Source organism: Gordionus sp. m RMFG-2023, chromosome 1, assembly GCF_954871325.1.
Source record: "Gordionus sp. m RMFG-2023 chromosome 1, tfGorSpeb1-WG-v2, whole genome shotgun sequence".
Lineage (NCBI taxonomy): Eukaryota > Metazoa > Nematomorpha > Gordioida > Chordodea > Parachordodidae > Gordionus > Gordionus sp. m RMFG-2023.
The window spans coordinates 44,501,755-44,517,883 of NC_088775.1; the positions used below are offsets into that span (position 1 = coordinate 44,501,755).

The window sequence follows — 16,129 nt, forward strand, 5'->3', positions numbered from 1 at the left end:
AATAATAAGATAAGCATAAAATTTTAATCATTTCATTTTATATTCAAATTTTAAGACATTACCTGACCCAATAATACACGTGAATAATTGTATTAACTTGCTTGATGATCTATCACTCATCTTTTTTTTACAAGTTATCTGCTTGGGCAAAAATTGTTTACAGGGAATGAAGTTGATTCAATTGCCTATATTTAATTTGTTAATTAAAAATTAAAAATTATATAATCAAAAAATAAAATAAAGATTTTGCTCTTTAAACCAAAACCGAATGCAAAGATCGAACCATGAAACTCATCCAGAAGACTAAACTGTCAACTTCCTCGATGATTTATTTCTAAATATGAGAATACAATACTAATATAATGGTCGTGCAGGTTTAAAATGTATTCATATATATAATTGAGTAATAAATAATACAATTTTCGACATAGGAGAGAAGTAAACGAAGAAATGTTTATTTATAGGGGAAAAAAGATAATGAACGCCAAAATTTTTTACGAGAAATCCGCTAAATTTTTCACCTAAAAAATGATTTCATATAATATATTTTATATATTTTTTTGTAAAATTATGTAATTAATAAAAAAAAATTAAATTTGAAAGTATTTCACATAAATTAATTATCATTTTAAAAATTATTAGAAAGTTCAAAACCTTTCATTATTATTATAATATATTTTTTATTAAATAATTAATTTTTTGAAATTATAACATACACGCATATACCCTTTGGATAAGTAGATCTTACCTTACAAAATATGGCTTAAGATTCTTTTATAAAATGAGTATTTAATATTTTATTTTAAATCAAATTTACTAGCCCTTTAGGAAGGGCTACCTATTTATTATATGAAGTGCTTCATCTTCATTTATACATAGTATAAATTAAATTCTCTAAAAAATATATAAATAAAAAGAAAAAGAGGAGGGTGTATAATTATTAAATTTCGATATAAAAAAGCGAGACAAAATTATTGGGAGGTAATTGCTCTGCTTTCGGATTGAGATAATAAATTCATTTGTAATGTAATATATATATTATATTTAAAACTTTTTTAAACCTAAAATTTGCGATATATCATAAGAGGGCACGATTTATTGAATACTGACAGAGAAATCTCTAACCCCTCTCATCTACCTCAATTTTTTTTAAATACATGAAAATAAAAATTGTCAACCAAAAAAGTTCATAATATGTCTTTTCCCACACAAAAAACAAAACAAAACTACAAAAAGCAATTTTAATATTTCGACATTTAAAGAATAATATATTATAGTTTAAAAAAAATTATTTAATTTAATTTATGTTAGGGAAAATATATTTCATGCTTTTTCTTTTTGCATGGTTTGATAATTATAAAATTCTATCTCCCAATTTTTATTAATTTAATGTGGTAGAGAAAGAAAAATCTTTCTTTTTTTGCTTTATTTTTCAATTCTCTCGTATTCGATTCTTTTCTCTTTTTGATTCATTTTTTTTAATTTCTTTTTAACATTTTATTTGTTTAATTCAAAAATTATATTTTATTTCTGATTATTTTTAAAAAAAATTTTCCCAATTTTATTTATTTATTTTTTAATTCTTTTAAAAAAAATTAAATTTTTTAAAATATTTTCCTTTAAAGAATTTTTTTAAGAAAATAAATTTAATAAAATGTCATCTTCGATTTTAAAATTTTTATCAATTTTCTTAATTTTACATGTTCAATTTACAAAGGTCATGTGGGGCAAGGCAACCCGATCAATTCATGAAAATGGAGATGAAGTAAGAAAAAACGCACTTTTTTCTTTTTCTACATTTCTTTTTTCCTATTTGTTAAAATGGACAAATTTTTTAATTTGTTTGAAATCTATTTTTTACAAAAAATTAAATAAAATATCTTGATTAAATTTGATTTGCTTAGTTAAAGTTGGGCCTTTTAATTTTGTTTGTATTCTATTTATAATAAGGAAACCAGGAAAACAAAATACCATAATATAAATGAGAAAAGGGAAAGGAAAGGAAATAAAGAGAAATAAAAAATAAGTGGAAAAAATAAAATAGAAAGAAAAGCAAAAAACATGAGCAAAAAATAAGAAAAGGAACAAAAAGAAAGATAAAAAAAGAAATAAATAAACTTTAATGAGATGAAAGTAATCAAATAATTAGGATTTTATTTTAAAAAAAATTAATTTATTGTTGAAAGAAATCGAGTTTGGACACATAATGTACAAATGCGAGAATCATTATTTTTTTGAAATAATTTTGACTTTGGACCCATCCTTAATATTCATAATATAAATTAAATGCTAAGTTTTTAATAAATATTAATATTTTCCTAATTTTTAAATAAAATTTCTTAGTTTTATATAAATATTGCTAAGTTTATAAAATAAAATGTGCTAGGTTTTTTCCCCAAAAGGTAAATTATATTTCGCGTAAATTTTATATGGAACTCCTTTCAAATCAATTTTAAAGGAAAGCGTTTTAAAATACTACATTGCCTTTATAATGATTTTATGTTAATAGGAAAAAAAAATGTAGTTTTAACTTCCACTTAGTTCAAACTAAATTGCTATATATTATCATTACACTATTCCATTTCCAAAGTTTATCAAGTATTGATTTTATTGTAGACAGATCCCCTTACGACAACCTTGTTAAATTCTAGGAAAATCCCATCCCCCTTCCGTAATATAATTGGTATCTTTCAAAATGTTTTTTTTACCACTATTTTACGATTGATGCATTCTGGATCCAAAAACCTTCATAATTCTATAATAATGTCATAAAATACTATATGATAAAATTAATATGTTTAGAATTGTAAATCAAGAAGTAAATTTGGTCAAAACTTTAAGATTCAAGTGGTGATGGGTAAGAGGGAATCTGATATCAGATCTCTTAAAATATTTCTTAAGTTAAATAAGTTTCGCGAATATTTTAATAAAATCAAAATTTAAATCTATTTATTAAAATATATTCTCTAGGGAAATTTTCAATCATCTTAAGTTGAAAAAAGTACGCTCATTTATATGTGTAATTATAAGCCATGTAAGAATTAGAGTCCTGCAGAGTCATTTAAATTTAATTCATAATATTAAAATGAATATAATTAATATTACATATATTTCCTGATTATTTATAAAAAGTAGGATCTTCTTAGGTTTTAAAAGATTTTGCCACCTGGCTAGAAAATGATCGTCTCTTGGAATATTTCATAATGAAAATATTGGGAAATCTTTTAAGAATTTTTTTTATTAATATAAGTGATTTTGTATCAGATTTAAAATGCATTTAGTGGCTCAAATATAATTTTGTCTATTGTATCTCCGAGCATTAATATTTATTATCAAAAAAATTTTGATTTAAAAATCAATTTAAAGGGTAGGGGTTGCCTGGGTTTAGTACTAATGATTTAATGGTTATATACCTGTTGCAATTTCATATCCATATTATTTCATAGATATAAGGGAGACCCAGGCATCGATGACCGGATTTCGTAAAAAATTTATAAAATTTGTAAATATTATTAAAAATTTTTATACCAGCTTAAACGGTAGCTGATTAAATGATGCATCTATCTATTGTATACAATTAATTTTTTTTAAGTGAATTGAATTTTTTGACTTATTTTGATTTTTCAAGTCAAAAATACTAGGGCACATTGAACCAAGTAACGAGACATATAGAATAATATATAAGATAATATAAAAATAAAATATTTTGACAATATTTTATCCTTATATTAATTAAGATTGCACAGGAAACACTAATTTATAATTTTTTCATATAAATAAAATTTTACCAAAGAATATTATATAAAAAAGTTAAATAGGGTAAAATGCTCCTAAGTACCCTATCCGACGTGTCCCCTTCCTCAGTGGTAATAAATATTATACAAAAATGCTAATAGATGATATGGAACTCACACAGATGATAGAAGCGAGTTTAAGCTCTCAAATGATATATTTATATAAGGTTTACATATTGTTCATACTCCAGACGAAATTAATAGAACATAATTTCTGTATTTTTTCACAATAAAAAACATATTTTTGAATAGAACTCAAATGAATTGAAATAAGGTCACTTCCAGACATATCGTTCAAAATGGGTTTCTGGACACGTTTTAAGCGTTTTTTATAATTCCCCAAACGAAGTAGGGTTGTTATTGTAGAATTTATTTTTTTTCATAATAAAACCAAAAAAATTGTATCTACATAAATTAGCCACTATTTATTCATTAATTTTTATTAACGATCAAATAGTGGCAAATTTATATTTTGCAAAAAAATTGATTCGACATATTATTATTCTTTGTTTGGGAAATAAAAAAAATTGCTGGAAATATGCCTAGGAAACAGCTTTGAAAACCGACTTGCCTAGAAGTGGCCAAAGGCAAATATTTTTTTGTCGAAAAGTGTATATCTATTACAAGTTAAATAAACCTCAGATGTTTTAAAATAAATTGAAATGAACTGTGCCTCTTGGTTCGCCACTATATATGCAGTATTTCAGCTAAGTATATAAAAATTTAATGCATAATTAAACGTTTTAAGATATATGGAGATAAATAATATAACACACCTCTATTATTTATTTTTGTAAACCCTAAGATTAAAACTTGTTTTATAGATTTTGAATTAGCATTTTTTTTCATTTTTCATTTTACAATAAACAAATTAGACACTTTTCATTTTATATTCTTTTTAATGATAAAATAAAATAAATTATAAAGGTAAAATATGATCAGGCTCTCTAAGGCTAAACATGTACTGTTTTAGGACGAGGGAGGAAGGGGGTCTCCACATAAAAATTTTTCTAATCAAACTATATTAACTCTTTTGCCAGATATAATTTTAAAATTATAGTATCACCACCTTACAAATGAATAAAACTCCATTTTTTTATGGCTGGAAAGAAAAATTTCTTTGTTCCGAGTCCCGGTTTTTAATGTTTATTGAAAAGATCAGGATAGTTAAAAAGACTTTGAAAAACTTTTTTAAAAATACTTAACAAAAAAAACAAGATTTGATTAAAAATCTTTCATAAAATGAAGAACAAAAAAAATATCTATTTCCTAGGTTGCATTATTGGGATTTTTTTAAATATATAATTGCATTTCGAATTGGAATGTTCAACTTGTCTCTCAAGATTTTTGAGTTTGGAGTGTATTGATTAATTTTCATTATGATATAAATAAAAATTTAGAAATATTAATTTTTGAAATCGAAATGGAACATTTTCAAAAAATATTCATAATATCCACTTGCATATTGATTTTATCAAATAAAATTATCACAAAAATTTTTTGCGTAAAATATTTTAAGGCTCATTTGGAAATAATATAATAAATTACCTCTCAATTTTTTACTTATAATCCTTACAATTTGCAGGTTCTGGAATGAACGAATGAAGAGATAGGGTTTGAGCAGCCATGGTTTGAATCTAAACTTTAAAATTGTTTTCCTCAGTTTAACAATTTTGTAAGTGGAGCATCCGATTCTAGACCAACGTTAATTTATTTTCTCAAATATTATAATTTACTTTATAAAAAATGTATGGCAATATAATTATTTCTTTAGATGAAGATGATTTAACTCTTCCCTGGCCTTAGTATAAACCAATTTTTACACAAATAAAGTTGAGGGTAGTCTTCATTCTGTAAGTGCAGATAGTGTCGTATTTCAAATATTTCAACCTTGATATGAAAATAAAAATATGAATTCAGATTAAATTCTGACCAAGATAAAAAAAATTAGATAATGATTTGAAATAAAGTTTTTATGAAGATAATCTAATGTTTTCTTGAAAATAAAAACATTCTTTAAATATTTTTAATAAATAATCTAAATTAAAATTTATATTTATTAAATATAATGCAATCCTCCCATCCTCTACACCAGTTGAACGTTTGTTTAGCACAGTGAAAGCTATGTTAAGCTTAAACCCTTTTCTGATCAAAAATTTGAAAATCAATTATTGTTAACTTCAATTTGAGCCAATTTTTAAAAACGGCCATTATTTTAGCCAGAAAAACGTAACAAAGTTGTTAAATATAAATAAAAAACGATTACAAAAAGAACTTATCTTATAATATAATTTTTTTATATAATTAAAAATAAATATAAAGAAAATTTATTATATTTAGTTTTTTTAAGTAATGAGTAACGCATAACTTTTTTTAAATAACGAGTAGCGGTTCCTTTTTTTACTAGGTAACGAGTCGGTAACGCGTTCCTTTTTTCAAACGTAACTAGTAGCTAGTAATGAGTTTCTCTTTTGAAGTAGCGTTTAAAGCACTATCCTAAGTAATAATTTAAATATAAATATTCTGAAATAAATTTTATCAACAAATTTAACTTTTTCTGAAAATATATTATAAATTAGAACAGAATTAATAGGAAATTACCAAATAAAAAGGAATGATTTTTTAAAAAATACCAGTTGAATATGGGACAGGGTCATTTTAAAAAAATATCAAATAATAATAAATTTACATTTTTAACATGGTCAAACGTATCATAATAAGTTATTAATAACTAACCTTTGACATTATATATTTTTTAGAATATACTTTCTCTTACTACTATTTTTATGGAAATAGGACAAATTTTGAAATTTGTCTTGTTGTAGGTCAAAAAATTTGAAAAATAAATAATTCTAAATGTTATATGTGGTCCAACGATGACATTTATTTATTTTTCATCCTTCAATCACGTGATAGTAAAGATTATTTTTTTTAATAAAAAAGGAATTTTTTAAAAGCCGGAACTAATTCTTAAGTTAATCAACTCTATACAGAAAAGAAAAAAAACTTTACTATAAACAAATGAAAATTTTTTAAAAAAGAAGGAAAAATAAATAAAAAGAAAAAAAACATCCTCTTTTAAAATGGAAAAATATATAGGGCAGGGTCATTTTTCTTTAAATTATATCATATATTTTATTTATACATCACCTATTTAAAAATGCACAAAGATCGATAACATTGAAGACCCGCAGCCATTTACTGGTTATTACAATTATCAAACCACACCTCGCCCATGGCGCGGATATACTCATCCAGGCAAAAACGGCAAAAATCATGACAAAAGTTATTTATTTGAATAATATATAATGAATAGAAAACATTTTGTTTCGCAATTCAGAACATATCGAACATCCATTACTATATTGTTTGTTCTATGATTTTTAAATAATAATTTTAGAGAAATGATGGTTAAAATTATTTGATATTCCGAATGTATTTTTTCAAAAAAAATAAATTTCCAAAATATTTATACATGTATAACTTGTACCTTCACCTGATTTACCAGGTCTCATTTAAGCTAACTCTAACCCCTACCAGAGCTTAGGGTTTGATTGAAATAAGAAATTCTCTGAATCAATTGATCCTAAATGTTATAATTAACCTTGCAATAAAAATATATATTCTTCAAAATGACGATAAAAAATAACAGGATTTCTCATTTAAGAAGAGAAAAGAATTGAGAAAAAATACAATCGAAAAGGAAAAAGTTCAAACGACTTAAGAAAAGGGCCAATCAAAGAAAGAAAAGTGCAAGATACAATCAAGAAGGAAAAATCCAAAAAATAAAGAAAATCTTTATTTACTCTGTATATTTTTAAATTTAAAAAAATTTTGATTATTTTTTTATTTTGCATTATATTTCTTCATTTTTGATCATTATTCCCTTTAGATTTTTTTTATCCTTTTATTTCATTTAATGTCCTTTTAGTAATATCAATTCGGATCTTTAAATATTTTTTAAAAGAAGGAGTCTGATTCCAACACAAAATTGTTATCAAGTAATGCAAAAATATTTCAACAATAAATAAACCCTTTAAAATTAATAATACACAATAGTTTGTATAATTTTTGAAACATTGATGTTAAAATTTGAAGAAAAAATAACTCCAGTTTCTTTAAAAGGGTTAGAAGGTTTTCCATTGTGTTGGATTATAACTTGACGCTCACCCCTCAAAATTTATCCCTAATCCAATGACATATATAATACCTAGACTGACGATTCATTCATTAAAAATGTAAATCAATGCAAATCAGCTGGAGACGCCATCTTGGTTACACTAATCATTATTAAAATTTTAAACGAGAGCCTAATTTATTCCTATATCTCATGCAAACTTTATTAAAGAATTACCGGATCATCGAGATAATAAGGAAGCAAGTTATCAATTTAATAGTAGTTTTTAACATGAGAATAATTACATGTGTTACCAAAATGGCGGGTCCAGCCGATTTGCTTAACGACGCTTAAACATGCATTTTAATGAATGAATCGTCAGTCTAGGTATTATATATGTCATTGCCCTAATCATAAATTATAATGTAAAACACAAAAATACATTTTTATATATAACACATATCAATCTCTTGTTTTACTGTCAAAGACCAAATAATTTTTTCTTGCAAAATTTAGGGTATTTTACGAAATTTTTTTACAAGTTTGTCTCAAGATTTAAAAGGTCATATTCTATTTTTGCAAAGTAAAATTTTTAATTCATTCCAATCCAAACATGATAATTCAGTTGAATTTTTTCCTGCATGGATAAAGCGATATGAAAGGGAGAGGTGTTTAGCATAAAGTTCATTTTTTATCACAGTGGTAAAAGTTGTTTCGGAGAATATAAAAACATAATTTTATCCAGTATAAGATTTTATACAAAATTATAATTTAATTTTTTGAGATGTTAATATTTTATATACTCATATTTGTTTGTTAACCTAAATACTTTATGATAATTTGATAATTAGGAAAGAAATTTAGAAAATAGAGTCCAGCTACGGGCACCAATTTAGCCCGTTTTTGAAGAAAAATATTTTGAGGTTCTTGAGTTTTTTGTCAAATTTTTAAATTTTTGATCTCAATTTATTCCCCTTTATCCGACTTTATTTTAATGAGTAAAAAAAATTTTTAAAAATAAATTCTCAATTTATTCCCCTTTAAAGTCCTACTTTTTTTTAATAAGTATACTCCTTAGATGGAAATTTTCCAGTTTAAATTTTATATTTATTAAAAAAATAATGATTTTATATGGCATCTATGGAGCCTAAATAGGGGAGACCGGGGTAAAGCGATTGACGGGGTAACAATGTTAATGCGAATAACTTTTTAACCATTGAGTATAAAGACCTTAAATTTGGTGTGAAGATGTATTTTTATATCTAATTTCTTACCTATGTTCATCTTTTAAAAAACTTACCTGGTTTTATATATTTTGTCAAAAAACTGTTTTTTACCCAAAAAATATAAAAATCAATCTCTAGTATATTTTGCTTTTAGTAAAATTTACATATCCTCAGGATTCGAAATTTGGCACACATGTTCCTTAATGTATTAACTATAAAATAAAATTTATCTGACATCTTTAGCTATATTAGAAGTCACGCAATAACGATATATATAATATATGTCACCTAGGGGTAAAGCTGTTATGGGTAAAACGGTTAAAATATTATTCACATTAAATTTTTCATTCATTCATTTATTATAATCAAATAAATATTGATATTTAATATTAAAGTTACCAATTGAGCATTATTAAAATTATGAAATTAATTCAATTTATTTAATTAATTATATATCATTTTAACTCTATGGAACTGGTATTGTTAATTATTAAAATGAAATAGTTTTATTTTATAAATAAACAAGATAAGAGGATTTGCATATCAGCTTGCTAAAGAATATGGCAAATCTTTCCCAGAAAGCTGGACAACTAATGGTATGGCTGGAGAGAACTGGTTTATGGGGTTTAGAAAACGACATTCCCAACTTTCGATTCGTACCCCTGAAGCTACTAGTCTAGCAAGAGCATATGGCTTCAATCCACAAATGTCAATAAATTTTTTGAAAATTTAATTAAGCTATATAATTCTTATAACTTTGAACCACATAATATATGGAATGAAGATGAAAGTGGTTTCACCACCGTTCAAACTCCTGCAAAAATTATAGCACAGAAGGGTGCCAAACAAGTCGGCTCTATAACGTCATATGTTTAGCCATCAATGCTATAGGCCATAGCATTCCACCATTTTTTATTTTTCCAAGAAAACGATACAAAGATCACTTTATTCGTGATGGGCCTATTGGATCTAAGGGTGTGGGAAACACATCGGGTTGAATGTAAGAGGAGGAATTTTTATCTTTTTTGGAACACATTAAAAAATATTCTAGTGCATCCAATGAGAAAAATGTCTTATTAATCTTAGATAACCATAGCTCTCATTGTTCAATTTCCGTTATAAACTATTGTCGCTCCAATGGGATTGTTATTCTAACACTTCCACCACATTGCTCGCATAAACTCCAACCATTAGACAAAGCAGTTTATGGGCCATTGAAAAAGTTTTATAATGGAGCTATTGACACATGGATGAGAAATCATGTGGGGCAACAATTTCAGATTTATGATATTCCAGGAGTGTTAAAAAATGAAATACCAAGGGCAGTGACACCAAATAATATATTAAATGGGTTCTTAGCATGTGGCATATTTCCTTTAAACCCAAATATATTTACAGAACAAGATTATATCTGCTGTAATAATTCAAATGCTAGCTCAAATATTGAATTTGAAAATAATGATAAAAATATTACAGTGACTCAAAATCTTACAGTGACTCAAAATAATGATAGTGATTTATCTATATTATTGAACGAAAATGTTCCAGATGATATTGATGAACCCTATCATGATATGTTACCATCATGCTCAAAAAATTATAATAAAGTATTCAATCCTTCATCTATAATACCTATTCCAAAATTATTCAATATTTCATCGGATAAAATATCTAAAAAAAAGAATTCAGAAATATTAACATCTACACCTTATAAAAAAAAATTATTAATTCAGAGAAAAAAAAAGATATCAAAAAATAATTGTTTATGTGTTATTTGTAATAAAAACTATAAAAATAGTCGCGAGGGCGATGAATGGCTAAAATGTACAATGTGCCTTGAATGTGCACATTCTAAATGTGCTAATTATGATAATTATTTTACATGTCCTTATTGTATCGATTAGTTTTTAAATAAAAATCATAAATAAATCTTAAATTTGTAATATTTGTTAAATAAAACAATAAATATGTGTCAAATATTATTTTAACCACTTTACCCTAGTGCTTATCCATTTTACCCTGTACCCAGGGTAAAATGGCGAAAATGAGTAGTTTTACATAACAAATCATAGCTCTTAAAATATTATAGATAGAGGGCTACACTTTTTTTTATCTTGTAGAAGAGGGATGGGGCTACACATTGATCTATAATTTGTTGTGTTTGACTCTTGTTTAAAATTTTTATGGTAAATATGCAAAATGCCTATCGTTTTACCCCGGTCTCCCCTACAAAAATTATGTTCTTAAAAATAAAAATGCTAGCAATATAATATATATTGTGAGATTCTGAAATCCACTAATAATTGAGTATATCATAAAAAATAAAAAATAAATAGAATGTTTATAATTTTGTCAAAATCGGAAAATAAAAGAGAGGAAAAGTTAAAAAGTAATAAAATACAAGCAAAAGCCTATATTAGCTTGAGAATTAATAAAATATGATTGAAATTATAATATAATTATGTTGTAATGTCAAATTAAATCATTAAACGTTTTTAGTGGGTATAAAATAACATGCAAGTTAATGATGCCAAATTAGCTAGCAGGACTTTAAAGGATTGAGAACGACTCGAGCAAATTTTAAATAAAAAATACGAATAGTTAAAAAACAAATATTTTTTTAAGGATATTAGGTTTAATATATTCTTTAATAAAGTACGAAACTTCATAAAGAAAAACCAAGTGATGCGTTTTAGAGCCACCCGGTATATTTATATAAATTAGTTGCATTTTTGTTAAAACTGGTTCCTTGAAATTTTAAATTGGGTTCTAGTTCGAGTTCCAATGTTATTAACATTAAAAGATTTTTGATAAAATATTATTCTTTATTTTTCTACGTTTTCAATATATTTTTGCGAAAAAAAGTTTAAAAAAAATGGATATTTTAAACAATCTAATAGATATATAAGTGGAAATATTAAAATTGTCTTAATTGTCATTTATAAACTTTTTCAATTTTTTATGAATATTTAGAAATCGATATTTTTAACAATAGTTTTGATATAATTTTGCAGATTGAAAAATAGAATCGTCAGTTATCTAGGTCATATTTCAGCTGAAATATACCAATACATTTTCATACTTTGCACATTTTTATTTTTTTTTTTTGAATCGGGACTTTTCTTTTTATTAAAATTTTTAGTGTGGAATTTTTCTATTTGCCGCGAATTTTTTAACTGTGAATGAGGGGCTAATCTGAATTATTCTTTTTGATATTTTCCTTTTTTGACGCTTTTATTCATTGTTGATCTTACTTCGATAAGACCTTTTCTTAAGCCTTTGTTCCTTTTTTATAAAATTTTATATCCTTGATCAGATTTATTTTTTTTGATGACAGTATACTTTATTTATCGAGCCGTTTCCTTCTTTTGGGAAACCCTGTATTTTTTTGGAAGAAATAAAACGGATATAATATCTCCGCATCGAATATTATAAAATAAATGAAAATAACCTTATTCCGCAAATATAAATAATAATAATAATCCATCTTATACGCCAGCCCGATTTTATATATTTAAGACCTGCCTAAATTTCTAAAATTTAATTATTTTAAAACTGATCTTTCCCAGATTTTTAAAATTACGCTATTGGTAATAATTTTGTGTTTGACTGTATATAGTAAATTGTTTCTTAGGAAAAATAAAATAAAGGATACATTATATATTTCCTAAGTAGGACTGGTATAATTTTAATATATATTCAAAAATCGAGCGAATTGTTTTCTTTTTAATATATAGACTGGGCCCAGTTTTCTTTTATTTATAGGCCCGATCCGGGTTTGCAAATTTTCTATACCTTTTAAGACCAGCGGTTTAAAATCCTAATTTTACTTCCAAATAATTTCCACCACTATTCGTCAAGTTGATCAAATACATAAATATATTTTTCAATTTATAAAATTTATCAAATAAAACTAAAAATTCTAAGAATGTGATTGCCCTCCTGGACCTCAAGGACCCCCAGGTAATGATGGAAATCAAGGTCCGAATGGAGAGAAAGGTGAATCCGGTTTAGGCGGAAATCCAGGAAGGAACGGAAAAGATGGCAGTCCAGGGACCCCTGTAACAATTTATAGAATTTAAATATGATTCACAAAAGGATTAACCTCATAATTCTAAATTGATAATGGTCACTTTAAAAAAATTAATTATACTAATTCAGTTCAGTTAAAAACTAGTATATGCTTTATTTAAAAATTAACTAAGAGTTCTTAACCTTAAATTCTCATCCATCTCGTTGATAGCTCTTTTAACCAATCTGATTTCGATTTTTATCTCCTCTGTTTGAGTTCCCGCTTCTTATCTCTCCACGAAGTCATATTATCATAAATAGGTTTACACCTTAGATATTTTAAATGATCATGAGACCATTAAAAATAGAATGCTTAATGCATCTTGTCCTATTTCATTAAAGAGACAAGACTGAAACTTACTTTTAATTATTCGGATGCTGTTAAGAATAAAGTAATATCTTATTATTTTTTAACTAAAGAACCTCAGTTATGCAATTTATTTTACAAAGATGGATGGCAGATACCAATTACCCAAGCGATTTTCTCCCTTAGACCCCAGTAATTTAACTTAGATATGAATGGTTTGAAGCTACCTTTTACTATTATCTAATAAATAACTTCGAATCTTACTATGCCTTCGATTAGATTCTTGCATCAATATACTATAATATGTAATATATGGACTATAACAATAGTCTCGGCCTTCACCTTCTCCTCTTTTGTCACTTCTCTAAAAGTTGACATCCTCTCCAGCTTTATTACTAGTCATCTTCTCAGAGCTAAAATCTCATTAATTTCAGAATCTGTTGGCCTGGTCACCACAAAAAAGTCAGCTCCTATGGTCCGACACATGTAGTAGAGTAAATCCCACTAGCCTAGAAAAAAACCTTAAGCTCTCACCTTTTTTTAGATGCAATTTAATGTTTATATCAAAATAAAATACAGAAAGTAGCCAACATCACATTAATGTACATAGCTGATATTTTAGTGGTTAAAAATCCCGTGATTTTCAAAACCATTTAATTGAGTGCAATATCAGAGGACCCGCAAGAATATAATTATTTTACCACATAGGATATTAATCGAGATCTGCAGGTTACAATGTATATCGATTCGATTTATCTGCGAATGACATTCTTTTAGTATAGTGTTTTTAAATATATATTATTGTATAATTGCAGAGACCTGTAGAAGTCAAATTTTAAAGCCGGCAAACATTAATTTCATATTTTTCAAGACCTGTCAATTTTTATAATTTTGCATAATGCGGGTCAATTGGATTTTTAAAATTTCATTATTTTAAATGACTTTGGCTTTTTTATACATTGTTTTATAGGAGAATTGAAAATATGAGCGTATATAAATATTAAACACTTCATTATATTGTATGAATTTTTAACTGTTAATGGATATATTCTAAATTAATTTTCTTTAAACCCGCCTGGCTCGGGTTTGTATTTAATTTTTTTTCAATCATATTGTATATATACACTAATTGTAATATGATATTATATAAGAGAATATATTACATATACTAAATTTAGACAAATAATGTTGATAAAAAGTCTATACCTTAAAATATAAATAATATAATATATAATATACTCTTAAAGGGTTCTAAAGGTCTAGACGGCTGGCCTGGCTTACCCGGTGCACCCGGCCCAAAAGGATTGAATGGCGAAATTGGACCTAAAGGAAGTATGGGTTTGCCAGGCTCTCCTAGCGATAGTGGGAAAAATGGGAACCCTGGATTACCCGGTATTTTTTAAATTATTTTTTATAAATTTATTCCAAATCAATTCTTTTTTTCTAATTTTGAACTCGAGTTATTTTTTAGTAGGCACTTATATTTGGTATAAATTTAATTATTTAATTTTCCCATGCCACTTTGTCATATTGCTTATAGCTCTGTTACCTAAAGTCTGAGCTTGGCCTAAAAATATCAGGCCAGGTTTGATAACAGCAGAAATTAAATTGGACTGTGATTCCTAGTGAAATTTTTAAAGAGAATCAGTATCATTTATCTTAAAGAAATTATGAAAAAGAGAAGAGGAATATGATTTCTTTAATTGGATTTGAACCGCTTCTTTTTTATTTGGTACAAGGTATAACACTTTCTTTATTAGCGGGGGTCAATGTTTAGATTTCTAAAATTATTTATTTCATTAATATTAATAACCTTTAAAAAATCTTGACTTTGACAATAGACATAAAGAAGTTTTTTTTTATTTTCGCTTATAAAAATCATGCAAGAGAACTGTTATTTTTTCTTTCCATTTGGCCCATTCTAGACTTTGATGAGTTATTAAATTAGTCTTAGTATTTATTAGCAAATTTTTAGGCGAAAAATTGAATTCAATTCAATAAAGGAGGAGTAGTGTGATGGGTATTAGCATTTAGGTAGTTCTGTCTCCACGCTTTAAGAAAGAAATATCATTTACCAATTTATCATTTACCAATTTATCATTTACCAATTTATCATTTACCAATTTATCAATAAATAAATATTTAATATATTTAATCTTTATTATAACTAGGATGGAGTAAGGTGCCACAAGCAGCTAATTTTTTGTCTAAATTCCGAGTAGGCAGTTATATAAAAAAAATAATGTATACTCCAAATAATACAATGTTACAAAGTTGAATTTTTTAAAATATCTCTCTTCAATAAAGTAATTTTTCATATTATTTATATATTTTCTCAGGGAGAGACGGAACCCCAGGAGCCCCAGGGACAGATGGTTTTGATGGGCTGCCAGGTCTAAAAGGTGAAAAGGGAGATAGGGGTTTTGATGGATTGAACGGTCCACCCGGTATTAAAGGTGACAGGGGCTCGATTGGTTTGCCAGGTGATAACGGTCCAACCGGGCCCTCTGGATCTCCTGGGAGTCAGGTAAGATGTTTTCAAATTTTATATTTAATTGCTATATTATTATATATTTTTTTAAATGAAAACTATTTATTTCGTTTAAATATAAAA

The 16,129-nt window shown here is 25.9% G+C and overlaps 1 protein-coding gene across 1 annotated transcript in view; it reads left to right on the forward strand.

Annotated features, from left to right (window-relative positions):
• The first annotated feature begins 264 nt into the window (after positions 1 to 264).
• Positions 265 to 16,129, forward strand: part of LOC135927910 (collagen alpha chain-like) — a 41,897-nt gene continuing 26,032 nt past the window's right edge. Inside the window, exons 1-6 of the mRNA XM_065464211.1 lie at positions 265 to 374; positions 1,718 to 1,765; positions 6,965 to 7,079; positions 13,065 to 13,198; positions 14,763 to 14,907; positions 15,855 to 16,042. Coding sequence (XP_065320283.1) covers positions 363 to 374; positions 1,718 to 1,765; positions 6,965 to 7,079; positions 13,065 to 13,198; positions 14,763 to 14,907; positions 15,855 to 16,042 — 642 coding nt within the window. The 5' untranslated portion in view covers positions 265 to 362. The remainder of the gene's footprint in view (positions 375 to 1,717; positions 1,766 to 6,964; positions 7,080 to 13,064; positions 13,199 to 14,762; positions 14,908 to 15,854; positions 16,043 to 16,129) is intronic.